At 39.5% G+C, this 15,040-nt stretch overlaps 2 protein-coding genes across 4 annotated transcripts in view; both read left to right on the top strand.

Moving 5' to 3' along the window:
• Positions 1–6,197, top strand: part of LOC101847951 (MAGUK p55 subfamily member 7) — a 30,591-nt gene extending 24,394 nt beyond the window's left edge. For all 3 annotated transcript variants that reach the window (XM_035969235.1, XM_035969234.1, XM_013081391.2), the window contains exons 19-20: positions 1,187–1,396; positions 2,391–6,197. In XM_035969235.1, the coding sequence (XP_035825128.1) occupies positions 1,187–1,366 (180 nt within the window). In that variant the 3' untranslated portion in view covers positions 1,367–1,396; positions 2,391–6,197. The remainder of the gene's footprint in view (positions 1–1,186; positions 1,397–2,390) is intronic.
• A 5,433-nt stretch (positions 6,198–11,630) lies between these two features.
• The window catches only part of LOC101847717 (ADAM 17-like protease), a 44,683-nt gene continuing 41,273 nt past the window's right edge, over positions 11,631–15,040 (top strand). Inside the window, exon 1 of the mRNA XM_005096426.3 lies at positions 11,631–11,821. Coding sequence (XP_005096483.1) covers positions 11,749–11,821 — 73 coding nt within the window. The 5' untranslated portion in view covers positions 11,631–11,748. The remainder of the gene's footprint in view (positions 11,822–15,040) is intronic.

Here is a 15,040-nt window from a genome sequence, read left to right as displayed (position 1 = left end):
TGTCAGCTGCTCTAGTACACAGTTCCAACCTTTGTGCAGTCCATGACTCATAGTAGTTGCTGAAAACAACTCTTTTCATATAGTAAACACATTTATCAAGCTGTGAACTACAGCTCGCAACCATACAACAGGTGGTGCGAGCCATAAAGTGGTGCTCCCAGTTAGGAATGAGTTAATAACATGTTAAAGTTTCATACAAGTTTCCTGTGAGAAAACTGCCAGGCTAAAAATGAACATTCCATCAGCTATTTAGGCCTATCACCAAAATAGATTAACAAAACGTACCAGTGCTGAGTGAGTTCTTTCTTTTAATGAGTGTTTGAATACTGTAGTCGGCTAACAATAGGGCAATACTGTTAATAACTGCAACTTTTCAAAAATGGAAATATCCTTTGTGATGTTTGAACAATAAATGCTTAAAGATAACCTCTGTGAGGTGGGGAGTTCCCCTTTAATACCTTTACAATTTTAGATAAGTTCCAAGTATAACTTTTTGAGGATTTCAGTAACCATATGACTGCTGTTATTTGTCCACATGATGGAATCTTTTTGGTTCCTTGGTGCTTTCTGCATTTCCAAAACAAACGAAAAGCTGTACTTAATGTAAATACAGCTCAAATTTCCATTGCAGCATTCTTGAATATGCTCATGTTCGAGTGTGTTGTAGAATAATGATGTGCTTTTAGTGTCCTAGCTCCCGTTTTGGATTTCTTTGCGATGTAGATGTTTGAATGTTACTTTTGTCAGGGACCAGATATGTTCTTGTACCAACCATTGAATGCAGAAAATGGTTTTCTTTTTCTTAAACATTAAAGCACAGTAGCCACTTTCAGGTGAATCTTTCAGTCCTATATATTATTATATAATATATATGATGTATGATATAATTATTAGTCAATGATATGGAGTTCTTTTCATCTTTGTGAATTGAAAGCACAGGCTGTTGGTGTAGCCACAAAGTGAATTGTAGGTCTATTACTTATACTCCCCCCCCCCCCCCCCTTTTATATGAAAGTCATCTATGCAAATTTGTATGTACCTTGTTATGATTTTCAAGTAAACAGATATATAGGATAGTCATGCTTTGTGAACTTACTGATTATTTACATCAGAATAGATCAATTACTGAAGAGACAGAGATTTTGTTGTCAAAGACTAATCTTTCTGTTCTGTTTTTCTTTTCCAGGCTGAAGAAATGAGGGACATCGTGGAGATGTCTTCCAAGATGGAGGACCGTTATCGTCATCTTTTCGACAGTGTCATCATCAACGACGACTTAGAGACGGCAGCAACAGAGCTTTTGGGACTAGCAGCTCGCTTGGAGAGAGAGCCTCAGTGGGTGCCGGTAGGCTGGGCCTACAGCTAGTGCACTCACACCTGCACAAGCATGTCCCAGGTACCTTTATTTGTTTCTTTTTTTTTAAAGGTTCCTCATTAGTATGCATCTGAGGAAGATCAAATTTCATGACCGTCATCTGTGACGTAGCAGGTAGGTATTTGGCTGTCACACCCAGATGACCGAAGTTCAATTTTGGCATGGGGAGAATTTTTACTGATTTATTGAGCATCTCAGTCTTTCTGCTGATATGTTGTAAATTCTCAGTTTGGGATAGCCATGACATGCAGAGTCAGAAACCCACCTCCTAAATGATCAAATTTGTGTCGATAAGGGCATGCAAAATTTCATGTTACAAAAGGCTTCTGTGCACTTGTTGGTTTTAAAAAAATGAACAAATAAAAAACCCAAGTGCCTGCATGCTCATTCACAGAATTTCTGAAAGACCAAGAACTCTTAAATTTTATGAGAAACAAGAAAAACTTGCTATTTGAAGTGCCTTTAGGCATCGTAATTGTTTTATCAGGAAGGCTGTAGCACAGGCCAAAATGACAAAGAAAAAAAAAAAGAAGCAGACTGACAGACCTGCAAAGTTGTATGTCCACAACATATTTGATTGGACTAAAAGAATTAAGTCTAATGTCTTTCATAGAGTATGTCTCAAGGTGTAGTGGAGACCACTGACAAGATGTGCAACAACATCTTGAAATAAATGTGTCACGACACTGTGGAATCAGGCCATTGTCAATTGGAGATGATATATAAGATAAAGAAGCAACAACTGTATCTCTTCCTTGAATTGTTTTCTTTTCCCAAACGTTTAGAACACTTATATTGAACTAAGAGATTTATATGAAGCTGATGACGGGTCTCCTTCCAAAAATATTGTGTTTATATACTATGTTAATGAAGTTCCTTTTTCATTTTTGTTTTTGTTGTCCAAGTCATGTTTCATAGTTTGCTGTTTTTCACTGTCTTGTTGTACTCAGTGTAGTGGATGCTGTTTTTGGCAATAACAACAAAATGGCAATTTCTATCTATTTATCTGCTTCAGATATAAACTGGAAGGCTTCAACAGATTTCATCTGTCGAGTTCTGATGACATCTGACTGAGGCAGTGCCATGCATACGAAGCCAGTCCTGTTTTGCAATTCTATCAGCACAGCCTTTCCAATAGGGCAATATCACTCCGGTACTTGCAGCAATTTACTTATATCTCTGCCTGCATATTTCTACAGGGCTTTTGCCCTCAAAACCTGGTGAATGTGGTTCAATGCTCACAGCAGGATAATGTGAATAAAACTAACATGTCTGTGTGTTAATTTCAAATTGATTTATTGTGAATAATTTATTTGAATTCCTGTTGTATGAAGATTAGTGTTCATCATCTTGCAGCAGGTCATCTGTAAATAAATTCACAGAACGGGATGTTTTTTTCCTTGATTGAAAAGAGCTTCTGTCATTATTTTCCTGATTTGTACAAAGATGAATTTTATATTGCATGGTCCTGGGGTCTTAACTATTTATGATGACTTTCATGGTTTTGCGGTCATTTTTGTTGATCATTGATCAGCGACTGTTTGTAAGCTCAGTCAGCAGATGTTTTATCATTTTCACAGGATATCTGTGTAACTGCTCTAATGTTCTGTATGTGTGATAGAAGAATGGACGCACCATATATATATATAGTTCAAGATTTCGGGGACAGGTTGCTGTGAATAGTTTTTAAGTTGGGTTGTGAAATCGTACACATCTCTTTCTTTGGAGTCAAAATAGAAATTTTAAGATTTGTGCAATGCGTGACTATCTTTGCAGACCCGTCCTTGCTTCAAATAACACTTTCTCTTTCTTTGCCTCTGTTACCTACTTTGTCTAGACTCATTCGCTTTGAGTCATTTCGAAGAATGTAGAACTGTATCTTGGATTGAAAAGTCAAGTGTTAAGTTTTTTCTGGAGTATAGTCATTTTATTTATATACCAGCCAGTGGAAAAAAGGTATACATCTCTTTTCTCAAAAAGTGGAAAAAGGTACAAATGTGCAAAACCTACCATCCTTGACCATTTTGTTATGCTCATGCTTACTTCCCAGATTGAGATAAATGACTTAAATTTTGGTATGAAATGTGATAGGGTTTGTTTTTATAAATGAGCCATAGAAACTTTCTACCAATGTAGGCTCTGACATTAAATATTCTCACACAATTTTTGTGATTAAATACATAAAAGGGCCTGTGTCAAAATATACCTTCAAAAATACATTTATAGCATAAAATACACACAAAGCCTTGTAAATATCTGTAGATTAAAGAGTAACGAATCATTTCTATAAAATGAAAATCAATTTCCAACCTTTATTGCCCTGTATGTCAGTTTGAGCAAATAGGTCTTGTACTAACTTTTTCCTGGCATGCACACAAATTATGATTACGGGATATTTATCTGGACTTTTTGGAATATTTCCTTTGGAAAACTATCCTGTCAAAACAGTCTTTTCATAATTAAAGGAATTGAGAAAAGTGAAAGAAATAGGCTGCCATTTTGTTGTTGAGGATATTTTGTGTTCATTTTTAGGTGAAGCCGCAGGCTTAACACATGTGAGAAGATTCCTCTGCATGTTTCTAGTAAGGGTGATCCTTGCGCTCATTTTGAAAGTGTCCTACTGACTTCATGTTTTCTCTGAACATTTAGATCATTGGCATATTGTCTCATTTGATATGTGAAAAGTGATATGCAAAGGAACTTACTTTTATTTAAATTTTGTAAGTTGTGATTTTTCAACTTTAAAATGAACGTCTATTCCCACTTTCTGAGCTCCCTCTTCTATTTTTCTTTTTTGTCACACTTCTTTACTCTAGTCACAGCTTTGCTGAAGTGATTAAACACTTTTCAACTCTTTATTGTGCTTCATATCTCAATGTGTGGTCATTTTGGCTTCATGTGGTCCTGCTGCTGGCAAATGTTTGCTCTTCCCATGAAGAGTTAAGCCTTGACTACCACAAACTAGATGTTTCCCTGACCAAGCAGCAATGGTATAGTTGCCTTCTGTGTGAAAAGATAATGGATATTGACTCTGAGTATAGAAGAATGCAGTCTAGCACATACATAGTGAACATGCACCTACCGATAAATACACATGGCAAATGGATTTTCACAATTTTGTTCTTATATATTCTTTATATTCAAAACATATAGAAGAACTAATGATTGGTACAAAATAAAAGATCTGGGTTCAGTGAGGGAAGATTTAATTGGAGAGAGAAAAAGAGAGAGAGAGAGAGAGAGAGAGAGAGAGAGAGAGAGAGAGAGAGAGAGAGAGAGAGAGATTGTTTGTTTAAACAGTTTTAACTGTGGTAATAATATTCAAAACCACATTTTTTATTGAATAATGACAGTTTCAACTTGCATCTTGTGTTCTTACATTTTTTTCCAAGCCCAACCTTACCTGTTCAAAGACTAACACTTTACATTTCTGAGCTGAGTAAGCACTGCATCCACTGCTCCTCCCCTAGACCTTTGTAAAGTCTGTTTGGCTACTTTTTTAAGGTGAAGTAGGCTACTCTGAGATTATGGTTTACAGAGAGAGGATCATCACCAGTTATAATGTAAGGGGAGCAGCTAGAAAATATAATTCGTGCAAAGTCTAGTCAAATGCTTTTAATGTAAAAAGTGCCTTTGTCTTAGGGTCACCTAGCAGGCAGCACGTGTCCAGAGTCACTCTTGCAATATGCTCCAGAAGTTCTACTACATCCAAATGACGTCGATTGTTTTATGGGGATTTTTCGTTATAATTTTTTTTGTGGTTGGTTTTTTTTTTCTTTTTCTTTTGCTTGGGAGTTTTGAGGGTTTAGAGAGGTTAAAAAACACTGTTGATAACTTAGCCTACAGTGATAGTTCATGTCTTGTTAGAAAAAAACACGATTACTTCCATGTATTATCAGCCTTTGTGAAATGATGTTGTTTTCTTGTTTGAGATTTGTTTTGTTGTTGTTGTTGTTAATCCAGCAGCCCATGGGCTCTCACCATTCCGCCCAATGCTAAATTGTAGTCTTTTTTGTTTAAGTGTTGTGATTTTGTTTTAGCTTCCTAATGTTGTTGCTCAACCAGTAACACCCGGTCGCCTCAGGGCAAGTATCCACCGGCTTGTATATCAAATGTACACACAGCCAAAATATATCACTTGTCAAAACTTAACCAAAAGAGAGAATGAACAACTTTATAAATGAACTTGGTTTTTATGAATAATTTCTAATTACTGTAGTTTAAAGTATGCTTTTTAAATGTGAATCAGGTCTGTTTGTGATGAAATACTTAGATTTAAACAAATGATTTTCATAAGTCTTCCTCCTCCCCTTAAAACAAAAGTCAAGCACAGATTTGAACTGCAATATTGTCATTGGGTCAATCCCATTTAGCGCCGTGGAAATTTGATTGTCTGCTCTCTCTTACTTGGGCTCAAAAAGTATTTGAGAAGATTTTGTTTTAAGAAAAGAGTTGTTTACTCTGTGGCAGAGCAGAATGTGAGCAATATGTTGCAGGGCAGAATATGAGCAATATGTTGAGAGAAAAAGTTAGTGCGTCCGCTCTGTATTAACGTAAGAAAGCAGTTTGGCAGATTTATGTTTCTGTTATGACTGTTTCTGAATAACTGTCATTTGTGTGCATGAAGGCAAAGGTCATGGTTACTGACTTACTGAAATGAATGAATTTCTCATGATATGTGTACCAATGTCTCTCCAATGGACTCAGTCATAGCGGCAGATTAGTTTTTAATGGAATGTGTGTCTTGTAATCAAATGTTGTGTTTGTTTTGGCTTCACTCTTTGCATGGGGAGGGAGTTCAGAATAAAATCTTCAAATTTTATGAAGCAGTTATTTTGTTTGTCTGTGCAATTACTGATAGTTGCTGTACTTTGCAAGAGTCATTATATCAATGGCTGGACGCAAGACTCCAACTAACGTCATTTATATTCATGGCTGGGAGCAAGACATGCAATGATACACACAGTTTATAATATAGCCTATGTGCAGGACTCCCACAAATGCCAAATTGGAAAATGGCATTTGTCGGAGTCTTGCATCTAGCCATGGATATGTATTTATTATCTGATGTTACAGTCAAACCTTATTAGTAGCCCCCCCCCCCCCCCCCCCCCCCCCCACTGTACGCTAGAGGAATGATATAATCATTTTATTTGTGGCTTCACAACTGCCAACTAATGTAAATTTAGCCAGCTGTACTGCCAGCGAAGTGGCTGTCAGAGGTAAACACTACGCATGGCCCACTCCACCCACACAGTGGCTGCTTGATAATCTCTTGCCCACACTCGTGTCTGAAATCTCTGCCTATTTCTAGGCGCTTGCCGATTTTCTCTTGATTTGCGCTGATTATAGATTAATGCTATTAGTTCAAAGCCTTGGCCAATATTTAAAATAGAATTGAAATGGCGTTTAAAAGTCGTCTGAAGAATTCAAAGGAGCTGCGCCAACTTGGCCTGAGAGTTAAATATATGACTTCACCAGGTATCAGCCCAATAACCCAATGTCTGGTGGGCGCCAGTGAGGATTTTATGTTATACAAGAGAATTCATACTCAAATCTACCTGATATGAGGTCTAAGGCGGCCCAAGGACTGACGAGTATCAGTTTTTAAAAACCATGGACGTCTACAGGGCCCCTGATACAAACAGCCTAGCTTCTGATCCTAGCTTCTTTCAATCTGAATTTAGTTTAAGGGGGGGGGGGGGCTACACCTGAAGGCTAACTTGCTTAGTAGTGGATCAAATTTAACCAAATTTCACTCATATAACAAGCATAGTAAGGAGTCCTAAAATCCGCAATCAAATTTGAAAAAAAAAAGTTTTGTTTCTATGGATACGGCGGTCACATTAGATTTTGTTGGGATGTTTTACGTAATGACTACCGCACGAATTATTGCTCGTGGAAACTGATTGTTTTTTGGGGGGGTTTTTTGCATGCGTGTTAACAAACATTAGATTTTAAAATTTGTCTGACGTGTTTTTCCTAAACGAATTAGAAAATTTTTAATGAATTTTTTCCTGAGGTAGTATTCAAGTTTGCAAAAAATTCGTGAAAATCCACACTCCAGACACCACCAACAAAAATCTTTTCCATATATATATAAAAAATTCAACAGACAAATCTTTAGTTTTACATTTTTTCTTCTTTCTGTGAAAATTTCATGAAGATTGGATGTAAAATGGTGGAGTACGACGTTATTTAAAAAAAGGCCTATATAGAGAAAAATCGCGTTTTGAGAAAACGGCCGATAAAGAAAAGAACCAAAAACATATTAATTGACTTTATATGAAAATGGTTGTGACAAACATGCCGGGTATGGGAAGAAATATGGCCATGCACAGTTTGTCTCTATACCTGTCCTCCACTCGTCAAGACCTATGGCAATCGGTGCTATCCCGTTAGGCCATACTGCCAGTCCCGCTGTTAAACATGTTCCGCAAACTTTATGCGTGCCCCAAGGTAGGCGGTATACCGGGATTTGTTGACTGTATTTTTGACATTTGTTTATTTTAAATATGTTTAAAAGAAAGGTTTCTGCTATCCTAACGTTTTAACCCACGAAGTGATGGTGTTACGCTCCAGTCTTGTAACTGATTACTTTTTTAAAAAAGTTTCGAAGTACAAAAATACCCTTCTTATTCTAATGATGAGAAAGGTAAGCCCACGTAGACTACTCTCGTACTCTTGATTTTAATTGAAGACCTTAAATTGACCTTAGCAATGGTCGTAAGACAAAAAAAAGCAACCCTATTATTCTTCTAATCACATTGTCAGAGCGTAACACTGTTGATAATTCACTGACTTGCACTTGGTGCAATTTTATTAATGTAGTCATGTGAATCTGACAGGCAGGGCCAAAACTCGCCTTCTGAATTATCTGAATTTTGTCAATGAGGCCTTTTAATGCACCTGTATTTAAAAAACAAATCCTCTGAAGTCTGTAGCTTTTCTTTTCTTTTTCGTCAGCAGATGTGACTCGGGCGTCTATAGTATAATGTAGATTACTAGATGTAACTGGTTGGGCCGTTCACATTGCACAGACACCCGATGTTCAATTTAGGCATGGGGAAGATACCTTGCCGAGCAAAATTTGCTTGAATGAAAAGGTTATTTTTCATTTCATTTTTTTTTTGTTGGTAAGTGTTTTACGGAGCTCTCAATTGCATAATGTCATATGAGCGCGCGGGACACGTTAATTTCAGAATAGGTATATTCATTAGCCTACATATAATACCTCTATTACTATTAATTAGGCTAATAATACCCGGGTGACCTCCATTGATACAACAAAAGTATCAATCGTTGAACAGAGGGCGAAATCGCTCTGGTTGGCAAGCACTGGCCTCAATTATGAAAGAACAGTATTAAATGAAAATAAAGCCTCAGGAAAATTACCATGGTGTCTTCTTTTTGTACACTTGTAACAACAACAACAACAACAACAATAATAATAATAATAATAATGAAAATGATCATGAGAATAATTTTAAAAAATAATGATGATGATGATGATGATAATATTGTGACTTCATATCGCGCCAGAAGGAGAAGGCTCTGCATGAGCGTTGTACAATGTATATTATTATCACTCAACTCAATTGAAAAATCAAAGATCGACATTCTATTCGCATGGTCACTGTGAGACCATCAAAGCAGCAGCAGCAAAAACAACAGCAACAACAGCAACACACAAAGACACTCACACACACACACACACACACACACACACACACACACACACACACACACACACACACACACACTCTCTCTCTCTCTCACACACACACACACACACACACACACACACACACACACACACACACACAGACACACGCGCACACACACACAGAGAGAGAGAGAGAGAGGGAGAGAGAGAGAGAGAGAGAGAGAGAGAGAGAGGGAGAGAGAGAGAGAGAGAAAGAGAGAGAGAGAGAGAGAGAGACTACTCCCTGTCCCACATTCTCACATATATAGGCCTACAATAAAAATTAATCTACTCAAAATAAGTTAAAGACCACTTAAAGCCACACATAGTACATAAAACTGAAAAACAAGACACGGTTCAAAATTGTTTGAAAGAGGTCTTTATTCATCATATTACCTTTTGCAAACGGCATTTTGCACATTTTTAAAAGGAAAATGGGTAATGTTGAAGTTGAAAGGGGTAACCCATGTTTTTAAAATTCCCATCACAGCCGTCATAAACAATTAGGGCTGAAAAGCGCATGTGGTCACCATTTGCAAGAAAACAGACGTAATTGCATCATTGTCTCATGGACTGAATAAGTGTTCGCAATGACATTTGTGGAATGGCTTGCCATTCTTGGTCCAAAATGTTAAAGAGTTCGTCCACGTTGTTTGGTGGTGGCTGGAGGTCTCTTACTCGGCGCCCAAGAGCATCCCACAGGTGTTCAATGGGACTAGGGTCCGGTGATCGGGCTGGCCAGTCAAGCCTGATCACGTGCTGCGGCTGCAGGAAGTCATCTACCTCTCGGGCGCGGCAAAGTTTGGCGTTGTCGTCCTGGAGTATCGAGCCCTGGTCCATTGCTCGAAGAGCTAGAATTGCAAATGGGCGGAGAATCTCGTCCCTGTAGCGGATACCCGTCAGAGTGCCTTGAATGCGCTGCGGGGGGGGGGGGGGGGAACAAAACAATCCGGTGGTTGAGTACAATCCTCCCCCACACCATAACGGAGCCTCCTTCATACCGGTCATGTTTCTGTACACAGTCGTCACCAGGGCGCCTCCAAACACAGATCCTGCCATCGTTGAACCTGTAGTCATCCGTGAAGAACACAGTAGACCATTGCGGGCGTGTCCACTTAAGGTGTTGGGCGGACCAGGTTCTGCGAGCAATCCGATGGGCTTGTGTCGGTGGAACCCAGACTGCTGGTCGTCTGGAGCGTAGCCCAATCTCATGCAACCGTTTCTAATGGTCTGGTCGCTGATTCCAACGTTGCCTGGGTGTACCATCTGCTGTCTGATGTGACGGGCAGTGCAGGTTCGAGTTGCCAGGGCTGTTCTGGCGATCGCCCGGTCCTCTCGTCGTGTGGTGCAACGTGGACGTCCGGACCGCTTTCGCTCAACAGCATTTCCAGTTGCAGAAACCCGTTCTTTCAGTCTGATGATCACTGAGAGACTCCCAGCAAGCCGTCTTGCCACTTCATGGACAGCAATCCCTTCGTGGAGCCAGGCAAGGGCTCGTCCCCTGTCGATGTTACTCAGACGTCTTCTTGGAGGCATTGTAAAAATCGCTTAATGTGCCCGCAACAAATACCCCTAGCATCGTCAAACTCATTTTTTAACCCATACCACTCACTGAAAATCACATGATTGATTGTCAAAAACAGGTTCAATTTTACGGAAAATTATCCCCCTTAAATCACCCAGTCTAAACAGCGTAGCTAGATTAAACGACATGTGTCAAATCGGTTCATCATTGTAAACATCGATGACCCTTCCTTGCAATGGAAACAACTCACTCACCTAACTTCTCAATACTTGTTTGTCACACATACTATTGTGAAATTGTGGTCCCTAACTTGTATTGAGTAGTTTAGCCCGCAAGCAGAGGAAGTGTTTAACATAATGACGTGTCTTTAAGACTTTTCTTAAACTCTCTCTCTTTCCACCACCCCTCCTCCCGTCCGCCCTCCCCCCCCCTCTCTCTCTCTGCCTCTCTCTCTCTCTCTCTCTCTCTCTCTCTCTCTCTCTCTCTCTCTCTCACACACACACACACACACTCATGTTGCGATACGCATATTTTGAGAAGAAGTTAATTAGGCCTAATTTTGGGGGCACATGAAGATAAAAGCTCTTCCACCCAACTCGTTAGACTTTTGGCGACAAAAGATCTACACCTAGTCTTCTCGGACAAGCGCGAAAAGTATCGGAGGTTCCGTGTGTAAGTTGCACACGTTAAAGATCCCTTGGTGGTCTAAAATCAATAAGAGTAAGCTTGGGCCGCCACCCGGGCAAAATTCAAAATTCCCTACCAACTGGGAGATGTTTGATAATGTGTCCCGCGCGCTCATATGACCTCAGTTGCGAACGCTGTAAAACGCTTACAAAAAAAAAGACTTTAGGCCTACGTGGTACTTTAGTCTCTCTCTCTCTCTCTCTCTCTCTCTCTCTCTCTCTCTCTCTCTCTCTCTCTCTCCCAATTTATAAATTTTACAACTGCAACAACTACAATATAACCGGAAATGGCAAGGGGTTTGACAGGTTCAGTTTTTATTTGTTGTCAGCGAGCAACGCCAATCCCATAGGGACCGACCGGAAAGGAATACGAGAAGGGAGCAGAGCGCTCAACGTTCAACGAGGATTGTGCTAGGCCTAGAGTAGACATAATCTTCTGTTTCAGAACAGTTGAAAAATGTTTCTGTTTGCGAAAATATTTTTTATTACAATAGCCTATCTTACTTTGATCGATGTTCTTGCGTGTGAAGGTAAATAATCTAACTCAAAATCAGTCTCTAAACTCGGGCGAAGTTTTAAAAATGATCTCCGAGGGCGGAAGGAGTTCCACCAAATCAACCATTCCAAATTTCGAGTGACCAAAGTCTGTGTGTGCATTCTTCAGTTACTTACGTAACGATTTGTCCCTCATAAATAATTTTTATGAAAAGGTACATGTGTTGAGAAAAGTGTCCACTTTTGAACCAGAACAGAAGGAAGGGGAGAAAGAGCCATCATAATCATCATGTTGTGTGTAGTATGATGTATGATATTGTATGGTCCATACTGGGAAGAGCATTGAAGAGGGCCGGCCGACCAACAACACACACACCCTAACCCTAACCCAATCCAACTCTTGTTGTATAGTTTTCTCAGTGGACCTTGTCATGGTAGATCTAATCATTACCCTTCTGCGGTCCCTACGAGTTACTACGGGGTTTTTTTTACGTTCGGCCAACGAGATTGCTAGATCTAGAGATTTTTGGACTGTCTTGCCAGGGAAACTGTGAGAATATATGTGCCAATGAAGTTTTGATTATTTTGCGAGAACGGGAGGGGGGGAGGGGGGGGGGCGAGGAAAGAGGAAGGGGTTCTCCCCCATGACAAACTTAATGAATAGTTACTGGTCCGAGATTCTTCATTTAGGGAGATAAAAAACTGGGGAAAATCAGGAATTCCTAAGGTTGAGAACAGAGATCTAGGCAAAAGCAGTCTTAATCCGCTGGTCCGGAATTCTTCAATCTTACCAAGAATTTAAATCACAGTTACTTTATATTATATATTTTATAAAAGCAAATATTAAAAATGGGAAATGTCAAAATGACGTTAGGACGTGACAATGTGGCATTCCCGCGAGTCATCTACTGGAAGTCTCGTGCGGTCTCACTGCCAATATATAAACAAACTTGTAGGGACTGCAGAAGGTGAGGATTACCCTTGTCATGGTAAGTGTCGGCCCTCTGTGGAACTTCTCCCATGACATGGTATAAAAATAATGTTACTCAAGACGAAGCGCGCAGCGTTTCACCTTAAGTAACCGACCCTGAAGCCCAAATGCTGTGCCACCACGACCAATCGGTTGTAAATTAAAGGGTTTGGAGGGGGGGGGGGAAATCAGCTAGAGAGATGTGTTACGTGTATACCTACTTGAAAAATGACCATTTACGGCTCAACAGATGATAAAATTACAGGCATCCATATCTTTTCTCAGAGCTGATAGAATGAGCCATTCAAAAATGATTTATAAGCGATCTAACAAATACAAACAAAGCGCAAAACGCGATGAACTCACATAATTTTAGTACATTAGCACAGTGGAACAAGCGATAACACACAATCATAGCAGTGTAGTTGCTCAGCTGGACCACGCCACTTTATCAATCGATATCTGGGCCAAAAGATCACTAACAGTCATTGATCCCAATTTATAACTTTGACCTGCATTTTACTACGTCATTTTCCATATAAAGGAATACTGAAATTTTCCATCGAAAAGGGTCAGGGTCTAAATATATAATTTTTATAATGTAGACTAGAGGGCCTGCGTGCTTCCCGGTCAAAGTAGGTTGGCCCTAGGGCCTGTCGCTTCCCGGTTAGCGCGGCTATGCCCTATAGGGCCTGCGCACTTCCAGGGATAACTCACTTGCGACTGGGCCCTTTCACCAGTCACAAGCGTTGAAGACTGGCGTTTTTGGGGGTATTTCAATAAATCACCACAACTCTCAGAATTACCCTATTGTAATCATTTTTTGACACAGTAAAGTAACATTCAACCTTAATCTAATACAAAAAAACTAAAGTTGTCTAAGTCTAATATTTTAATTTGTATGATTTTTTAAAAATTGGCATGAATTTGATTTTCCAAAAAATTTCCAGAGACGTGACAAGTAGAATGAAATTCACTGCAACAACAAAAATAAAAGTTCAAAGTGTTCTGGTTTGATTTGTATACATGTGTGAGTGTTTGGTGAAAATATAAAATAAAAGCTGGTTTGTGCATTGATTCAGACCCATACACACTGAATTACATGAGACAGATGTACGGCACGACGTTGTGATTTCGTTGCGCGAAAAACAACACCGGTACTAGTGCTAGATCTAGCCCTAGAACTACGACTCCGGCCGTGTTCGGGAACATATCCAGGATCCTAACTATTAGACACATCATATTCTGAGACACTAGGACTAGTAAAACGCACAGAAGTATAAAAAACGGCGAAATTATGTGATTCTTGTTCATGCGACTTCTTCGACCGTTACTACGACGCGACTGTCGGATTACTATGAGCTGAATAGAAAAAAACAAAGCGCGAGTTCCGGTCTGTTCAACCCCAGTTGGGGTCACTGCCCTTCACCTTCAATAACTTAAAAACTACCGGCCCCAGAGATACGAAACGAAGTCTAAGTAGCTCAGGCTTTGCCAAACAAGGGTATGAGGCGGGTCTCTCGATCCGTGCGTGATTTGTAGAGCGAAAAAAAAATTCCAAAGTTGGTCACGCCGGGCTTGTGAGACCCGTCGCGAGCGTCGCGGCGGGGGTCACGCAACTGTTGTGTGACCCGTCTGAAGTGAGTTAATTGGATTTATAAGGAAAATAAAGCACCTGGAGTAATTTTTCAAACATAGAAAGTAACAGTACTTTATTGAATGTGAATAGACTTGCAGAAAACAATATTTATCTGGGAAATCTGACTGCCAAATCTTGTTTTTTTCCTGCAATCCACAAGACCATTTCTGATTGATTTGGAATTATAAATTTATCCATACTTTTACCAAAGAACTGCACTGTTATGATCCGTTTGTATCTAGTCCTAAGTATAGTTTGTTGTGAAGTGGTCAGCTTTAGTCTACTGGTTAGGTTAAAGGCTTTTGGGCTCTCAACCATAAGGCAAGTTCGTCGGTTCAAATCCTCTCAGGGGCTTGACGATTTTGTGTCCTTAGAAAAGGCACTTTACGTGAATTTTCACCCAGATGGGAACAAATACCCAGTTATCTATATATAGACAGACTGTGAAAGATCTTGTCAGTTTGTTAGTGTTTATTATTTATAGTGTGTGTAATCTACAGAATGCACTGTACAGGAAGCTGAGAATGTTTCTTAGTCGTTTTCGGGTCTACTGTGGTAAAAATAGTGGTAAAGCACAAGCATGCTTTAGGGCATGGATGTGCTTTGTAAAAAATCATTAATGTTGTTATTTTAATAAAATTAATA

Source organism: Aplysia californica, unplaced genomic scaffold (assembly GCF_000002075.1).
Source record: "Aplysia californica isolate F4 #8 unplaced genomic scaffold, AplCal3.0 scaffold00128, whole genome shotgun sequence".
In the NCBI taxonomy this organism is placed as follows: Eukaryota; Metazoa; Mollusca; class Gastropoda; order Aplysiida; family Aplysiidae; genus Aplysia; species Aplysia californica.
Note: the sequence above shows the minus strand (reverse complement) of the source record. Positions and strands in the feature narration are given on the sequence as shown.